General features: G+C 41.0%; 1 protein-coding gene across 2 annotated transcripts in view; it reads left to right on the top strand.

The window, feature by feature from the left end:
- LOC148067900 (tyrosine-protein phosphatase non-receptor type 14-like) overlaps nucleotides 1-18,148 on the top strand; it is a 48,581-nt gene that overhangs the window by 21,292 nt on the left and 9,141 nt on the right. Inside the window, exons 4-14 of one of the 2 annotated variants that reach the window (XM_087805082.1) lie at nucleotides 8,869-8,966; nucleotides 9,309-9,376; nucleotides 9,444-9,514; nucleotides 10,851-10,938; nucleotides 11,001-11,089; nucleotides 11,153-11,240; nucleotides 11,301-11,383; nucleotides 11,453-11,516; nucleotides 13,326-13,389; nucleotides 13,732-14,201; nucleotides 15,615-16,829. In XM_087805082.1, coding sequence (XP_087661208.1) covers nucleotides 8,869-8,966; nucleotides 9,309-9,376; nucleotides 9,444-9,514; nucleotides 10,851-10,938; nucleotides 11,001-11,089; nucleotides 11,153-11,240; nucleotides 11,301-11,383; nucleotides 11,453-11,516; nucleotides 13,326-13,389; nucleotides 13,732-14,201; nucleotides 15,615-16,829 — 2,398 coding nt within the window. The remainder of the gene's footprint in view (nucleotides 1-8,868; nucleotides 8,967-9,308; nucleotides 9,377-9,443; nucleotides 9,515-10,850; nucleotides 10,939-11,000; nucleotides 11,090-11,152; nucleotides 11,241-11,300; nucleotides 11,384-11,452; nucleotides 11,517-13,325; nucleotides 13,390-13,731; nucleotides 14,202-15,614; nucleotides 16,830-18,148) is intronic. The other variant, XM_087805083.1, reaches the window with a different exon arrangement.

Raw genomic sequence — 18,148 nt, forward strand, 5'->3', positions numbered from 1 at the left:
GTGAGGACTGTAGAGTGTGTGAAGACTTCAGGAAGGATCTGCTCTGGCAAAAGCACGGTATTCTAGGAATCTAGACTTTTATGGTGCGCTCGTGTGTGTCTTGTTGTGAGGTTACGATGGGGCCAGAGGGGCAACTTAAGGGACAATAGGTGCCTCTTTCCTCAATCCCCTTCCCTTTTTATTTGATCCCTGCATACAAGTGTCATCCTTCCCTTTTCTTTTTCATCAGAGATTCACAAGCTCCACATCCAACTGTCTCTGCTGTCAGCGTTGTTTGGTCCCTGTTCCACCTCCCTCGTCTTCTCTGCTCGTAAGGAATGTTGGCCCAGTCGTCCTGCGTAGGAGGCCGGCCACACATTCCACTAGACAGAAGTGCTGGGAGTTAAAGGGTGGGTGGGGGATGTCTGGTTCACAGGGCGCACACATGTGCACACACACTCGCCTCACACACGCCTGTGTGACTCTCACAGGAATCCTCACTTAGACACAATAGTCATCATTGTTCAACACAAAGGATTGTTGTGATTCCTGGACTTGGTGACAAATGTGCCTTTGAACGTGGAAAACATCAAGAAGATGTTTTAATGGGTTTCTAATCCTGTGGCGTCTCAGATCTCACAAGACTGGACTCAACATGGAGCTGAAACCAGAGATTTTGTTTTAAGAAAAGATCAGGGATGCTTATTCAATCCTTTTGGCTCCTAACAGATACCAGAGCATCAAACTCATGCCCTGTGTTGTGATTGGACGGCGTTCTTTTAACCACACCAGAGGCACGATAGAATAACACCAGCTCCTGAGTTTGACTCGCCTGCCTCATGACTCATCAGTCCATTTGAACCTCTGCCAAGTAGGCTACGTGATTGTCGTGTTTATCTGTCTGTTGGCAACTGAAGTACAGATTCAATTATTTCCTCGTTTCAATGATTAGTTGATAACGACTATGGTGTCTACAGGAGTTCCATCTGCTCTGACAAAGGTTTTTGAAGTGTTTTGAAGAAAACTTTGTGATTTTGTATTTAGCAGAGCCCACGTCACCAATATAATAATGATTGTTCTTATTTTTGTTCTTGTTCTTATTTTATTTGTATTTATTTTTTAATGAAAAATTGCTGTATTGTAGTGGCTAATTGGAAAAATAACAATTTCCCGAAGGAGACCTCCTGAGGGATCAATAAAGTTCTACCTAACCTAACCTAACCTAACCTAATATACGACACTACGTAATGGGGTAAGTACCATTTGGTGGGAAACTACGTCCCCTAAGCCACTTCCCCTTTAAAATACGTCCCCCTAAACCACGTCCCCTTTAAACTACGTCCCCCTAAGCCTTGTCTCCTTAAACTACGTCCCACTAAGCCACGTCCCCTTTACACTACGTCCCCCACAGCCACGTCTCCTTAAACTACGTCCCCCTAAGCCACGTCCCCTTTAAACTACGTCCCCTTAAGCCACGTCTCCTTAAACTACGTCCCCCTAAGCCACGACCTCTTTAGACTACGTCCCCTTCAGCCATGTCTCCTTAAACTACGTCCCCCTAAGCCACGTCCCCTTTAAACTACGTCCCCCTCAGCCACGTCTCCTTAAACTACGTCCCCCTAAGCCACGTCCCTTTTAAACTACGTCCCCCTAAGCCACGTCCCGTTTAAAATACGTCCCCCTAAGCCACGTCCCCTTTAAACTACGTCCCCCTAAGCCACGTCCCCTTAAACTACGTCCCCCTAAGCCACTTCCCCTTTAAACTATGTCCCCCTAAGTCACTACACTTTAAGCCCCCTCCCCTTAAGCCACGTCCCCTTATGCCCGGGACATTTCTTAAGTGATGACGTCACACGCTGGAAAGATGAACGACTTAATGTGGTCTTTGTACCCATTAAATATTCATATTAACAATGAGACAATCTTTGCTAATCAGATAATTTATGAAGCAATTTTTATTTATGACGTCTTCTGATTTGACAAAAAATAATGAACTTGTACATTGCAATATAAACTTCCATGTTACTAACAGATGTTTCCAAAAAGGGCTTTTTTTAATCTTTAAAAAGCAAAAGTATTAAAATGTATTGATTAAAAAAGAAAAAAGTGGGACGGATCACAGTTTGTCGTCATGTGAAGTCTGGACACATTTGGGTTAAAGTAAAGTCTGTCTGTTGGTTTTTATAAATCTTCATATGTTTTACAAAGTGCCGGGATCACGATTGTACTTACACCGGCCAAAAGGTGTTGCATCCGACATCGTTACTCATATAAGCACCTACTGTAGGTTATTTTTGGATGTTGGGTTTGTCTGAAATCACTTAAATCACCTCCTTGACAGAGCAATGCACTGTCCCAGTGCTCTTTTGCTTGTCTTCGCAACCACTTATTCAAAAGTCATGCTTTCAACAGTTTTACCTGAGGCCTTGAAAATGATTCAAGTTCACTGTAAAATTGATGTGTAACCTGATATTCTTATTCTCTGCAGCACATTTCCTCTCTGCAGCTGTTTGTAACTGAACCTGGGGAATCTGTGTTTGCATTCTCTTCCTTGTCACTCATGTACTTTATTATAAAAAAAACACTTAGTCACACAATCTTCTCATAAGTATATTTAAAATCGCAGCTATACGAAGCAGTGAGCTCATTTTCCAGGGTCAGTGGGGGGCGCTCTTTGGTTTAGTACTGTGATGTTTTTAAAGGTTTTCGTTGCGTTCAAAGAGCTAATTTGGCGTTCCGTAGAAGGCTGGATTGAACTGACGATTGGTTCGAACTGCATCACCTCAATTAACGGAAGTCACCATCGTGAAGTCGGGTCATTACAGAAATGTACTTTGTTAGATGTGTTGTGCAATATCAGCTCATTTGGTTCTGCCAGGTACACCAACAAACATTGTAGGGTCGTGGTTCGCTTCCCTGCCAAGCCAACTTGTGACCTTTCTGTGTGTAGTTTGTATGTTCTCCACGTGTTGCGTGGGTTTACTCCGGGCACTCCGGTTTCCTCCCACACTCGAGAAATTGGGGAAATTGTCCGTATGTATGAGTGTGTGTGTGTGAATGGTTGTCTGTCTTTGTGTGCCCTGTGACAGACTGGCACCCTGTCCAGGGTGTCCCCTGCCTTTCGCCCAGTTAAACTGGGATAGACTCCAGTCTCCCCCCGAGGGATGAAGCGGTAGAAAATGAATAAATTAATGAAGTTTCAACATTGACGTTATAAACTCAAATATTCAATATTCTAATGGGACTGAAATACTTTTATACTTCAAAACTCTCATTTTCTACCCTCATGTCGGTAGAAATGAGGGTACTATTGTTGATTATTTTCAGAGTAATGTGTTATTTTAAGAGTTCTAGACAAAAATGTTTGTTCATTTTAATGTAGCAACTGGAGCTCAATTGTCTTCATCTTTGTCCAAAAAGACACTTAAAATCATCAAAATACCTCAATACTGCTCGACTGTAACGTCCTTCTTAGATTGAAGCTCCACATGAGGAATTCCGGTGTAGACACTCGACTGTATGAGCTCTGAAAGTGCTTGCGATATATACCCAGCGTACTTCCTGTCTGTATCACTTGTTATTCTTTAAATTTCTGCTACAAACGGGCTTAAAATATAGACTTATTCAAGTTTTTTTCCCGTAAAATCCCAGTTATGGAGGCTTCAACAGACCCCTGCTGTCAAGACTCCACCATGACACAAGATTGTACAAATACAATGTGTCTGAGTGAGAGACCATCTTGATAATAGCATATAACCCAAAAAATCATAGTCATTTGTGAGAAAACTGCGATCAGACGTGTGCGTAAAGAAGGATAAAGCCATTTCAGGGCTTGTGCCACTTGGAGCAGAACACTTGACCTCTGACCTTCTTCCCCCTCTAATCCCAAACTACCTGTTATATATTACGCAGCTGTAATTCTATACACACATTTCAAACTTCATGGATGAGCTGACGGAACAGCGTTCTGCAGCGTCCCGCGGAGAGAAAGTGAAAAAGCGATACAGCCCATTGACAGGAGTGATGCCAGCTGGCCCGGAGGACCCCGAGGCTCGCGGCAACAACAGCCATGAAATCCTAGCTTTGCTCGGCTAGTTACTACCAACACACACACACACACACACACGCACACACACTGCTGTAGGCATTTTCAAAGTGTAATCCTGCAGCTCGGGGGTCAGTCCTGAAGTGGGTGGTGAGGTTCTGTGGGGTGCAAGGGGGCAAATGCACAAACACACATTCATGCCTGCACAAATGCTCACAGGGTTGTTGTCGGCCGGACATCTGGAAGTCTTGAGCAAAAGCTTGGAACATGCTGTATAAAGAGGCCTTTGTGCTTGTGTGGCTGAAGTGCCAGCTGAGCAACCTGCCGTGGTGCAAGTCACAAGTAGCTGCTGGTGAAGTCAAGCTCTGCTGGATTCCTCTGCTCGTATCAGCTCCATTAGAAGATTGTTTCATTTTTGAAATGTTGAAACGTTCATTCAATTTATTGGCATTTTTTTTTTAATAATTCAATTCAGTTATTTTTATATTGTAAGGTTGAATTTTTGTGGGGGTTGTTTTGGTTAAATAACTGCATTTAATTATTTGTTTAATGAAAGGTTGAATTCCTTTTTTAAATAATTTAATAAAAAATATTTTGAAAATTAATGGTTTATTTTATAATTATAAATATATATATATATATATAAATTATTATATAATTATTATATAAATTGTATAAAAAAAATCCTAAATTTAACTTTTCTAATTTGTGGCCTTTTAAAGTTGAATATAAAAATGTTGGCTATTATTAGAGTATCAAGCTACTTCAACCAACAACAGTTTAATTTTGATTTTTTAATATTATTATTAGATATGTATAAGATATTTTAAAAAGGAAACCAAACTATATGTTTAAAAAATGTAATTAAAAAAATATATTTGTAATTCAATTGTTAAAAAAATAATTCAACCTTTCAAAAACAAAAAATATTGAATTTAATTGTTCAATAAAATTAATCAAACCTATTAATATAGAAATAGTGAATTCAATAGTTTTTTTTGTTTTTTTTAAAGCAACGTTAAATTTTAAATATTTTTTTTTAAATCAATATTTTCAACCAAAACATAGTTATATTTTACAAACACGTTCATTTCATTTTAATCAACATTATATGATTTTCCGCCGCATAAAAATATCCCCAATTTGATTTCAGAAATGATTAGAAATTGTTTTAGAATAAAAAGTTGTATGTATCATGTTTTCACAGAATCAAACGCATTGTTTGACATATTTACAGCTTGAGACCTTAGACTTTTGGTAAAGTCACTGTCTTATATCAAATATATACTTTGTAATTATGCTGGATATCAGGCACATTTTAAATTTAATATGTGAGTCGCAGATTCTGTTTTGAAACTTTATACATTTAGTTTTACAATGACGATGAAACATTTTGTCATTCCATTTAACACGGATACTTTAAAATATTTTTTTTGTCCCATGAAATAAACCAATAAAAGGACGACTGTGCAACTGGAAAGATAAATCCTTGAATGACTCACAATGTTGTGCATTTGTTGTTCAAAATAATAACAATAATAGTAATTACGTGTTATAACCAGACCTACTCGTTACTGTCTTCCAAAGCTTCAGGTTATTTTAGCAGTTGTTGTCAGAGAACCTCAGCGCGACCGTCGACCGCCGTCGACCTTCTCACTTCCCCTTGACCCATCAGGGGAATGCTGGGAAAACATGCAGCCATTGTAAAAACAAAGTCTACAATCACTGCAAGTTTGGCAAGTCGGCTCTGCCTCTCTGGACCGCAGCGAGCCCCGCCCCCCCCGCTGCATCCGCAGGCGGCTAATTAGAGGGTTGCCACGGGAACGGGATGGCAGCTAAGCCAACGGGTGTAATGACAGAGTGAGGGAGGAGGGCAGGGATAGATTACAGACCTGACAGTGAGCCGAGAGGAGCTGAAAAAGGAAAGAGCCATATGAAAAAAAAAAGGCAAGATTTGAAAGAAGTGTTCAAGTCCTGGGGCCTCATGTACTAAGGGGTTTTACGCACAAAAAAACGTGCTGAGCCACCTTTTACGTCAAAGTCCATATGTATCAATACTGAAAAGAGCGGTACAAAGTTCGTAATTCCCGCAAGGCCTGTAGGTGGCGTACCACCGGATCCGCTGCTCAGATGCACGTCAGCATTACTAGTCACGTTGAGATGTTCACATCAGAGTTACATTAATGATCAATATTGATAAACACACAGTAGTTGTAGTTACACAAGTGGATATTAAATTATTCACAAACTTATTAATATGTTCTCATTCACCAAATTGATGATCGGTATTTACAACATCGATCCTTTTATACTGAATATTTTAATCCGCTATTTTACGCTATTCAGAAATAAAATTAAAGTAATTATGAGCTTGTTTTTATAATATAACAAGGACAAAAAGTTTGTGTGTTTTTGTTTATTTCATTTATTGTTCTCACCTTTTGTCTGAATTGATGAATCACAGCATCCAAACTCTGACTCCAAACATAATAAACAACTTCATAAACAATAAAAAAATAATACATAAAAAATAAAATAATAAGAAGAACATAAAGAGGAAGAACAAGATGACACAATCTAAGTCTAAAGATAAAGACAAAGAACATAGGTCAAGGAAAGAAAAACAACAAAGACAAAGGATACAAAGACTAACATAGAACAGAACATCCAGATACTCTCACTCCACTCCTGCCCCCGAACTCAGAATTGTACAATTTAATAGCCCGAGGAATGAATGAGTCCCTGAGTCTATTTGTTTTGCACCTGGGTAGGAGCATTCATGCACTCATTCTGCTTCTCTGCTCACTGATGACAGTGCTCAGAGGATGACTGTCATGACTGACGATGACAGAGGATGAGAAGTAACAAGTAACTTAGTTGATTTTCAAAGAATTAATGTAAGTAATGTAACTTAGATACTATTTTAAAGTTACCCAACACTGGGTATGTTATCTGTCATCTAAATCTTTGGTAGTAACCCCACGAATAGATTCAATCACAATTGTCGGGATTGACAGGTTGATATGATGATACAAGTGGATTCAAACTCATACTTGTATTGATTCGAGGATGATTTGACGAAGGATGTTTTTGTGACTTTATATCCGTCCGAGGTTATACAACCTCCATGCTTGAACCTCCACTACACAACCGACTGTGTGCAGAAGATGCATCGGTTGTGTCTTGATGCTGTGAAGGTGTAAAAACTTAAATTAGTTTTTTGTTTATTCTTGACAACATAAAAATAGTTGTGGTGTCTTACCAAAATATTCTTTTTACCACCAAAGCTCTTTGTGAAGAGACAAAAACACTGTTGCAAAGACAAAATAGCAGTTGGGTTGTAGACTTGGAAGCCAGTTAAATGTATCATTCAGCACTGGAAACATGACTGTGTGTGTCCACATTCTAGGAAAAGGTGTCCCACATTGGAAATAATCAGTAACCATGGTAACAAACAGGAAACGGTGCTGCAGCTGAGCCCGGTCACTCCGACAGCTCCTCTTGTGTGGCCGCTCTATTCTTCAAACACAAACAGTGAGTTGGACCGCGACACCAAGTGGAAAAATCAGAGCTGTGTGTACTTCGGCCTCGTGAGGTGTGTGTGTCAGCCTTGACAATCTGAACTGTGTGTCTTCATATCAGCTTACATTTGGCAAAATAACCTCAACGCAGTCCTGGTTTGCTCGGTGCGGCCTGTCACACATATCTTCAGCTCATCCTCTCAAACGATAGAGAGTCTCATTCACATCAGCTTAAATGGCGTGTCCTGCGAAGATATTTGTGAAGAAATGTAGAATAAAACCCCCTTCTCAAGTTCAAGTGAGTCACTGGAATTTTAAGGAGAGGTGATTCACTTCTTCCAAACTCTGCAGCAGAGTCTCCTCTGTTGCAAGAACCAGAGCGAGAAACTCTGGTGTCTCCCCTGATGTGTTGCAAGACTTGGTGTCTAACGTTTCAAATCTTAGTAATCCAACTGCCTTGACACACGCATAACTGTTCCATCCAAGTTTTAAAGTAACAAACACTTAGAGCTGTGAATATAATGAAACGTTATCTGTTTCAGTTTTTCAAGACAGAACCACTGTTGTCAAAACTGAACTCTGTGACTCACATGTAGTAAATGTTCTTCTCTCAAAAGATGCAGTAAGTTCCTCATCATGACCGTGTTTTACACTTATTACTTTATAAAGTTGCTCTGAAATCTGGGCGAACGAGAGGTTACGAGAGTCCATTATGACTTAATAATGGCTTCACTCCTCCTCCAGCCAGCTGTAAGCACGCCCTGCTTTGTTTATATGACAAGTCCCTTGGAGTTGGAGACTTCCAGGGTTGATGATGCGCCTGACCAATCCCAGCAGAGTGGGTGTTTTCAGTGGGCGGGGCTTAAGATCATTTTCTAATGTCAAGGTTTCAATGAAAAGAGAGTTTTGTACAAACAAACACACACTGATGATACAATAGAGTCAATACAACAACACACAGGAACAATGAAATCCCCTAATGTCCGGGCGACGACTGAGGACAAGAGGATACAGTGACTCCAGCAGCTTTATAGCTGATGTTTGGACATATTTTGGTTTGAAAACAAATTAAAGCAGTTACGACTTCGTCAAGAGTCATGTGGACTTTAAATTCTGCAACACCAGAGTCAAGTACTTAACAATACTACAAATATATCCTTGTTACTACAGTATTGACTCTTTACTTGCGACCAGAGTGTCAGACAGATCTAAGTTTTATGAAAAGAGCGACGAGCTTGCTACAATGGTACCAATTTACTTTCAAAAGTTTTCCTCGGCAAATAAATGTGGTTTTAATGACTCACTTCCTCTTTCCTTCCACAGGTATCAGTACTACCTGCAGGTGAAGAAGGCGTTGTTGGATGGAAGGCTGCACTGCACGGTGGAGCAGGGAATCAGACTAGCGGGTCTAGCAGTCCAAGGTGAGGGGACACGAAAAAAACATTTGCTTTTTGAGAAATCCACCGGAGCGAGACAGACGGCACAAGAGCGAAGGAGAGAACACAAAGTCACGCTTTCTAGGGTTATCCTGACTCCACTACCAAATATGGCTGCATACCACTGGGAGAGCTCGGCACACTGGTATCAGTGGTTACACTCTCTTTTACCTTCCCCTGTTTTTGTCTGTGCAGAAATGTAAACAGTTAGCTTATCTCTACACAAGGTTAGCCTTGGATGAATCCGACGGGAGGCAAAGATCCTCTTGTTATCCAACATACAGGACCAATATCTGACCAAACATGCACAACATGTTTGTTTTACAGCTGACTTTGGGGACTTCACTAAGTTCACCTCTCAGGACTTCCTCAGGGAATATGTGCTCTTTCCCGTGGTGAGTGTTGCATTCCTTCGTTTCTACTGTCGTCCCGTTCTTTAATTCTATCTCTTTGACTCTGCAGAACTGGCCCAATGGAGACGAGGTGCTGGAGGAGTGGACTCAGAAAGTGGCAGAAGAGCACAAGAGTCGCTGGTACTGACCATAAAGATACAGTACATTAGAAGATACTGATACATTGCTAGGGTTGGGCGTTCAAAAAAAAAGTTCCCCAACGTTTGTTGTAGCACCCAATGGTGTTATGTCGGCATTATATTCACGACTGACCTTTAGATGAACACGGTAAAAATACCTTTTATAGAGTTTGTCTTTCACTCATTTTAACTAGTTTACAGTTTTTATTTAATAAACATGACTTAAACAAGCCTCTCAACATGTCAAGAGCCACACGATAATTTTACTCCAGAGAAAATACCACATTAAACAGTCAGTAAGTAAAGTACATAGAGTAAAGTAAGTAAGTAAAGTAAGGTAAGTAAGTAAGTAAGTAAAGTAAGGTAAGTAAGTAAAGTTAGTAAGTTAAGTAAATAGAGTAAAGTAAGTAAGTTAAGTAAATAGAGTAAAGTAAGTAAGTAAAGTAAGTAAGTTAAGTAAATAGATTAAAGTAAATTAAGTAAGGTAAGTAAGTAAAGTAAGTTAAGTAAGTAAGTAAAGTGATTAAGTTAAGTAAGTAAGTAAGTAAGTAATAGTTATTTGTAAAGATCCTTCTAAACCAGGGTCACAAAGAACTTTAACAAGAACAATACAAAGTTAAAACTATATACTATAAAAGGTCAATAATACAAATTTTTATTCTTTCTGTGCGGCTTGGTAACAAATGCCTCACACACCAGCCAATCCCGCCATTTTTCAACGGTTAAATACTGTAAACATTTCTTCAAAATCAGGTCACGTACTATGTTCATGAAGAATACTTTTATTACATTTATTAGGCAGCAATTAAGTGTCATTGTGGGTCAATATAGTTTGCTTCAATATTCTCCTGTTACACAAATAATTTTCATAGAGCAGAAACATTCACAAACATGGAAGAATATCCAAAACTAACTGTCAACCGTTGTGTTATCTCAGCGTCAAGGTCCGAAAAATAAATGTGTTTGAGGTATCCCTTGTTTTATCTCTCGGTCAAGATAAAATGAGTCGGGAGACACGATCAATGGCAAGAGATCCCTAAAAGGGGGGAGAGATCGCCCTGAATCATCTCAGCCATGCACACCTGCCTCCTGCAGTCGAAACACGGACACGAACTGAAGGGAAAATAACAAATTAAAACACAATCTACATGGAATACGACAATGACAGCACACAACCATCATCAAATATTTTAACCAAATGACATGTTTGACAATGTCTCAATCCATAGGAATGAGATATTTTTCATTGATTCCTAATAATGGATGCCCATCCCTACACATCACTCACTGTCGATGTAAGCAGATGCTCTTCAGTAAATGGTCTCACACCTCCTCAGTCGGATGCAGGCAGCGGAGGCGGAGCTTCTGTACATCAAGGAGATCGAGAAACTAGACGGGTTCGGCCAGGAGAGTTTTCCCGCCAAGGTTTGTAAGTCACTGTTTAAAATGGACTTCATTTTCCGAAGTTCTAACATATGCTTCTGCAGGACAACTACACCAACGACATTTTCATCGGCGTGTCTTTCATCGGAGTGTTCGTCAAACACCGAAACGGCAGATCCATCATGCTCCACAGGTGCGATCATGATGATCCAGACTGGTTCTCTCAGTTTGATAACTTGTGTTTTCCACGCAACAGGTGGAAGGACATCGGCACCGTCGCGCACAACAAGTCGGCCATCACCGTGGAGATCATGAGCAGGGACGACACCATCATTTTCCACCTGGTGAGTGTCTGTGAACTCGGATGTCGTTCCTACAAGTCCATTGTTTGAACATGTTTGCAGGAAGACATGGAGATGGCAAAGTACATCGCTCGACTTTTCACGGCCAGACACAAGTTCTACAAGCAAAACAAGATTTGCGCAGAGTGAGTCCGGAGCTTTTGTGTGTGTGTGTGTATCTACACGATGTGTTAACTTGTGTTCACTTGTGTTAGCAGGCCGACTCACTCGCCAGCGCCGATCCCAAGACGAACCACCTGGACCCACCGTCTCTCTCTGGTACGCAAGAATCTTTCACCTAACTGAGCCCAGTGTTTCTTTGTTTTGATGTCTATAAATATAGAGTCAGAATGAGCACAGGCTGTGGTCGGAGTCTTGTCCCAGCGTTCCCACTCTCCCGCTCCTAATTGTGCCACGAAGTCTTGGTTTTATCGTGGGTGTTGCTGGAAAGTTTACAAGGGTGTTGCTTGGTCTGATTTCCTGTGCGACAATGAAGGCGGTGATTTGTGTGTCTCCCAACACTGCTGGCCAGACAATGGCTCGGCTAAAAGTGGCACAATAGTCGCTTCGTCTGTCCGGGGAAAGAACCACACGCTCTGGGACATCTTGAAGGTCTTGACTCTCCTGTGGAATCTCAATGTAGATGTAAACATCTAGTGCTACCTGGACATTCTGTATTGTCGTTACATGTCACCACCAATAGGGGGTGCAAAGGGGTTGATGGTTAAAATGGTGTTGATTAAAAAAACATTCCAAAGTACACTTGAAAGTTAAGCTACATGTAATTTAATGGTGTTTATTATTTCATTTTATATAAAAAGTATTCAATATAAATCATAGTTGAACTGAAGTTGCATGTCAATAAATTGCTAAGGTAATTATTAGTGATGTGTTGATGAAGCTTCATGAAACAGTGTCATGTTCTTCAGAGGTCAGTAGGTGGCACCATCACTTTTTAACAGTTGTTAAAAACAGAATAGGGCATAGACAGTCATCTAGTGGACTCTGAAGATAATGACACTGTTTCATGAAGCTTCGACAACACAATGATACCTTTTAGAGAGGATGCGAAGCTAACATGCTAAGCTAAAGTGTTTCTGCCCAGTCCAGTGTTCTAGTTACTAAGATTATCAGGAAGTCTTGGTTTCTTGGCGTTTACATATTTAACGTTGTATTTCTCCACAAGGTTTTAATTCGTTAGATTTTTACTCAACATTGACATGAATTACTTGAAACAAACATTGTAACCATTGAATTGTTCAAACAAATTGTGCAGCGACGCCATCTAGTGGACTCTAAAGATAATGACACAGCTTTATGAAGCTTCATCAACACGTTACTAATAATTACACTTTAAATGTTAGTTCAAGTAATACAGCGTGACCATTTCATTTAAATTAAGAAAATATATTTAAACTTGCAGAAGTAATATTGCTCACAGGTGCCAACCTGAACAGCTCCTATAATGCTCTGCCGCCCAGCCAGTCATTGCCGTCGATCACTTTTGTCATAGCAACATATATTTAAAATTAAATTTAGGCGCTTTACCCATTGTGTTGGCACCATAAGGTCCCTCCCACTAAGTTCTGTGATTGTTTTGAAGTTGATTTTGCTGCTGTTCAAACAAACCATTGTTACAGTGTGAACGTTATAGCTTGTTTGTTCAGTACTGTGTGCAAAAATAATACACAAAGCAGCGAGTCCATGGAAGATGAACCACGATATGGGGATAGACCCCTGTACTCACAAAAATAATTAAAAAAAAACGTTTAAACTTTATTTATATTTATCATTGATTGTTGATAATATAACACAAAAACAATCTAAATAGCATGATCATTTTAATATGGACCTCATGATGGTGGAATAAGATCAGTTAAACTTTCCCGGATCTGCTTTTAAATAATAGCAAACTCATTCACTGCAAACATAACTCGGTTTATTATTGAAATAAGTAGTTTTTGTGTGTTGCTGTTGGGTCGTATTAAAGGAGCTCGTTGATGGACGTGTTCACTGTCTTAGTAGTTTATTTGTTTCTGTATGTTCTGAAAACTATTGGCTCAAATAACACTTAACATCTGTCTCCAGCCGCGGCCCCAGTCCTGTAACTTCCAGTACGGCGATCACTATCAAGACACACAAAGCTCCCAAGGTAGGTGCGAACACACGAACGCACAACTATGACAACAACTGGTAGAAACGAGGTCAGTTCTCCACCAGTGAGTGACTCAGAGCTGGGCTTTGTATTTTTACAGCCAATTAAGAAATGAACAATTTAGGCACCAAGGAGTGACATCATCCTTCTCTGACTCGTTCACACACTCGAGTCACAGCAGCTCGAGTGTGCGGCGAGAGCTGGGTGTGCGTCCATGTGGGTGTGTGCGATCGTCGGGTGATTTCAAGCTTCTTTTTGTGGTCGCCGCATTTTTTTACACGCGGGAAAGTTTGTCGGCTTCACAAACAGAAGCTTTAATGAGCACATGTGGTTCCACAGACAGCATCTTCCACGACGACCCGTACTTCAAGTCGCAGACCAGTCTGGACCGCTGCCAGCTGGACTTCCCCTACCGTAACGGGACGGTTCCCAACGGCAGTATGTACAGCAGCCCCAGCCTGAGCTCGCTCAACCATTCGCAGACGTTCGTAGCGCCCTCGCCCATGTCGTCCAACCTCAGCATCCCCGGCAGCGAGCTCATGCGCCCGGACTACATCCCCAGCCATCGCCACAGCGCCATCATCGCCCCGTCCTACCGGCCCACGCCGGAGTACGACGCCGTGATGCGGCAGAAGCGCCGCATGCTTCCCGCCCATCACGAACTGCACAGCCAATCGCTGCGCAGCCTCAACATCAGCAACGCGTGTGCGTATCGACAGCCGGAGGCTCTGGTCAACAGTCAGCCGGAGATGAGGGAGAGGAGCCTGTACCACGGTCTGGGTCAGAGTCCTGGACCCTACACTCCCCAGGTAACCATTGACCTTTTTGACTCTGTCACGATCTATATATCAACTCCAACTGTCTCTGATATTCAGTTTTGTTACCTGATTATAATGGTCTATGGCTGTGCAGTTAATACAAAACTCTGCCAGAATTCTGAGCTGCTCTAGTAGAAGAACTCACATTTCTCCGAACCTAAAAACTCTTCACTGGCTGCCAGTTTCTTTCAGGATCAATTTTAAAATTCTGGCCTGGAAAAGCACTCTACAAATATTACCTACTTACTAACCTACCTACTTACTTACTTACTTACTTACTTACTTACTTAAACTTCTATTTTTTTTCAAAATAATTTTGAGTATTTTCCCAACAATATTTGATAAAATCTCTATTGATCTATATATTTGATCCATATTTAATATGTATATATTTTTTTAAATACTGTTTTCTAGTTCAGCTTAATTCACGAAAAAATAATATGGGACATTTTTTCTTTAATTTGTGTTTTTACATATTTAATATTATAATTGTTGCTCAACACTAAATTACAAATATTAAGACTGAACATAAGATATTTACAACGACTTGACAAAAGAGATTCACTTCAAAGGTATATTTTATTGTCTTATAAGTTGAATCTATAAATAAATAATTAAATATAACCTTGTCCACTACAGTTATTATTATATATTATTTATTATGTAATAGTTTATTATTGTATTATTCTATATTGCCTACCTGATGTTTGGCTCAAAATTAAAGATGTTGATTTATAAATACGCCGGTGATTAATCCTTAACCCTCTCAGGGTCAAGGTGACCCGAAGGCCCCGAAAAAACTAATGTTATTGTTTTGTCCTTTGTGTTGCTTCTGTGTCCAGATCGGGGCCTTCGGGTCACCTTGACCCTGATTAAACACGAGCGTTAAGATAAGTTAAAAAACAGATTTTATGGATGTGCGATTGAACGCATCTCAGCTATGTGTTTAATTCCTTTATTTCATTTGATGTTTTAGTCCAATAACTTTTATCAATTTCTTATTCTTATTAATGAACGGATGAATTTCATTTTGAATGTTATTTTTTCTTTTTAATAATTGCATTAAAACAAATCTAATATTCTCAAATATGATTTTTGAATTATTGATATTCTTATTCCAATAATTAAAAAATACATTTTATTTGTTACTTTTCTGTTCAATAGATCAATGTGTAATAATTTCACCATGATTGGCTCAAAGTAGCTGAATTTAAAAGTAAATTTAAAAATCAAAAAGATATTGAACAAAAGAAATATATTTAATTTTGTTTTTGGAATTAGAATATACAACTCTATATATAAAAAAAAAATTCACACTTTCTAGTTATTTATTATTTATTTTATAAATAAACATGTCAATAAACAATTAATTAATTCTATTATTAACCCTTTCATCATCTCCAGATCAGCTACAGTAAACCCGTGTCTCACGGGCCTCACCAGGGCGGCCCGGGCAGCAACCATGGACCCTGCCACTCGCCGTTCATCAACGGCGTGGGTGGGGTTGGAGGCGGCGTCGGCGTCGGCAGCTCCATCTCTCACACGGTCAGCACACCCGAGCTGGCCAACACCAAGCAACAAGGCACCGGCACGGGAAACTACGCGGCAACGGCCAACATGCTGAGGAACCACATGTCGCGCCCGCCGCCGCCGTACCCCTCCAGCTCGTTCCGGCCCGCCACCAGCACGCCGGACCTGGCCAGCCACCGCCACCGCTGCATCGGGGGCAGCAGCCCGGAGCTGGTGACCCGCATGGTTCAGCTGTCGGTCAAGACCTTCCAGCCGGACAGTTCTGCCGTGGTGCACCAGTCCCTGCAGGAGGTCAGCGAACCGCTGACCACCGCCGCCAAGCACCGCTCAACGCTGGGCAAGAGGCACAGCATGGAGGTGATCAGCAGCATGAGGGGGGGAGGCGTGGAGGGCGTCGTGATGAAGAGCATCAACACCCAGCTTCACCGCAGAAACACCCTCCGAGAACACGTCAAGCCTCCTCAGACCATGTGTGCGCCTCTGGCTCCGACCCCTCAGCCGCCCCCCCAGCCCTCTCAGCCTCCCAAAGATCAGATGCCGGTCCATAAAGCGCCAGAGCCTGCAGCTCCGGTGGCCTACCAGCACCAGAAGACTCTCTCCAACGTCACCATGCTGATCCACAGCAGCGAGAGCGAGGAGGAGGAGGAGGAGGAGGAGCGTCCCGAGCTGGACGTTCAAATCCCCGGCCTCAACGAGGACGTGAGCATCAGCGCTCAACTCCAGGCGGCTCTGGCCAAACTCCCCAACAAGCCTCCTCCGGAGTACCCTGGTCCTCCGAGACCCTCCGCCAAGACCCGCAGTCAAGGACCGCCATTCCATCCGGGACCTGTAGACCCGAGCCCGGAACAGAACCATGCCCTCGCACACGGACAGAGCCAGGGCAGCGTCGAACCCGGGACCGCTGCTTGTTCCGGCGGCACGTTGACCCGGGCCGACCAGGTCAACGGCACCGTTTTGGGACCGTCCATTTCCGAGCCCGATCTGACCAGCGTGAAGGAGAGGGTGAGGAAGGAGCCGGTGAAGGAGAGGCCTGTGTCGGAGATGTTCTCCCTGGAGGACAGTATCGTGGAGCGAGAGATTGCTCAGAGGGTGAGTCACAATAATGCTCTCTTTGATCACTGGCTTTATTCTGGTTTTATTGCCTCAACATCGTTGCTATGAGTCAGTGCTACTGACCGTTTGTACAAGATAAGATAAGATCTCTGCAGTTACTCGACATCAGTGGATTGTTAAGGCTTAAAAAAAACGGATATTTCTACTTAAAGACGTTACAAATGGGGTTTTTTACTAGAAAAAACCTGGCAATATATCACAATACACAGGCAAATATTTTATATATTGTAATACTGTACAGAAGAATGTATATTTGTAGTATTGTCGAGTACTTTACTCTGGTGTTGTGACAGTGTAGTAACAAGTATATATGTGTAGTATTGTCGAGTACTTGACTCTGGTGTTGTGATAGTGTAGTTACAAGTATATATTTGTAGTATTGTTGAGTACTTGACTCTGGTGTTGTGATAGTGTAGTAACAAGGATATATGTGTAGTATTGTCGAGTATTTGACTCTGGTGTTGTGATAGTGTAGTAACAAGGATATATGTGTTGTATTGTCGAGTACTTGACTCTGGTGTTGTGATAGTGTAGTAACAAGGATATATGTGTAGTATTGTCGAGTACTTGACTCTGGTGTTGTGACAGTGTAGTAACAAGGATATATGTGTAGTATTGTCCAGTACTTGACTCTGGTGTTGTGATAGTGTAGTAACAAGTATATATGTGTAGTATTGTCCAGTACTTGACTCTGGTGTTGTGATAGTGTAGTAAGAAGGATATATGTGTAGTATTGTTGTGTACTTGACTCTGGTGTTGTGATGGTGCAGTAACAAGTATATATGTGTAGTATTGTCCAGTACTTGACTCTGGTGTTGTAGAATTTACAGACCACATGACGCTTGACAGTCGTAACTGTTTTCATTTGTTTTCAAACCAAAATATGTCCAAAAATCAGCTTTAAAAGCAGCTGGATTTACTGTATCCTCTCGTCCTCATGCAGAATTTCATTGTTTCTTTAAAAGCTGAGGATGTGATTACTGCTTCCATCTAGAGGCTGAAGGTTTAATTGCACCAAAACATTTTTGCAAAAAGCTGTGAATATGATAGATTGAACAAAAGACAAGATCTCACTCGTAACTCTATTACGAATTTATGTGAATCTTTTTTATTTCACATTATCTCATATAACATGCTGACATGATAACTGCTGGATCTTTAATTGCAACACAAAAATGAACAAAAGATGTGAAGGTATTGTATACTGCTGAATAAATTATTTTATTTTATAGACACTTTAAGTAAATTTAAACTAATAAAGAACTTTGATTAGTGGGAAAATATGATTGAAAGCC

This window comes from Callionymus lyra, chromosome 13, assembly GCF_982586985.1.
Source record: "Callionymus lyra chromosome 13, fCalLyr1.hap1.1, whole genome shotgun sequence".
Lineage (NCBI taxonomy): Eukaryota > Metazoa > Chordata > Actinopteri > Syngnathiformes > Callionymidae > Callionymus > Callionymus lyra.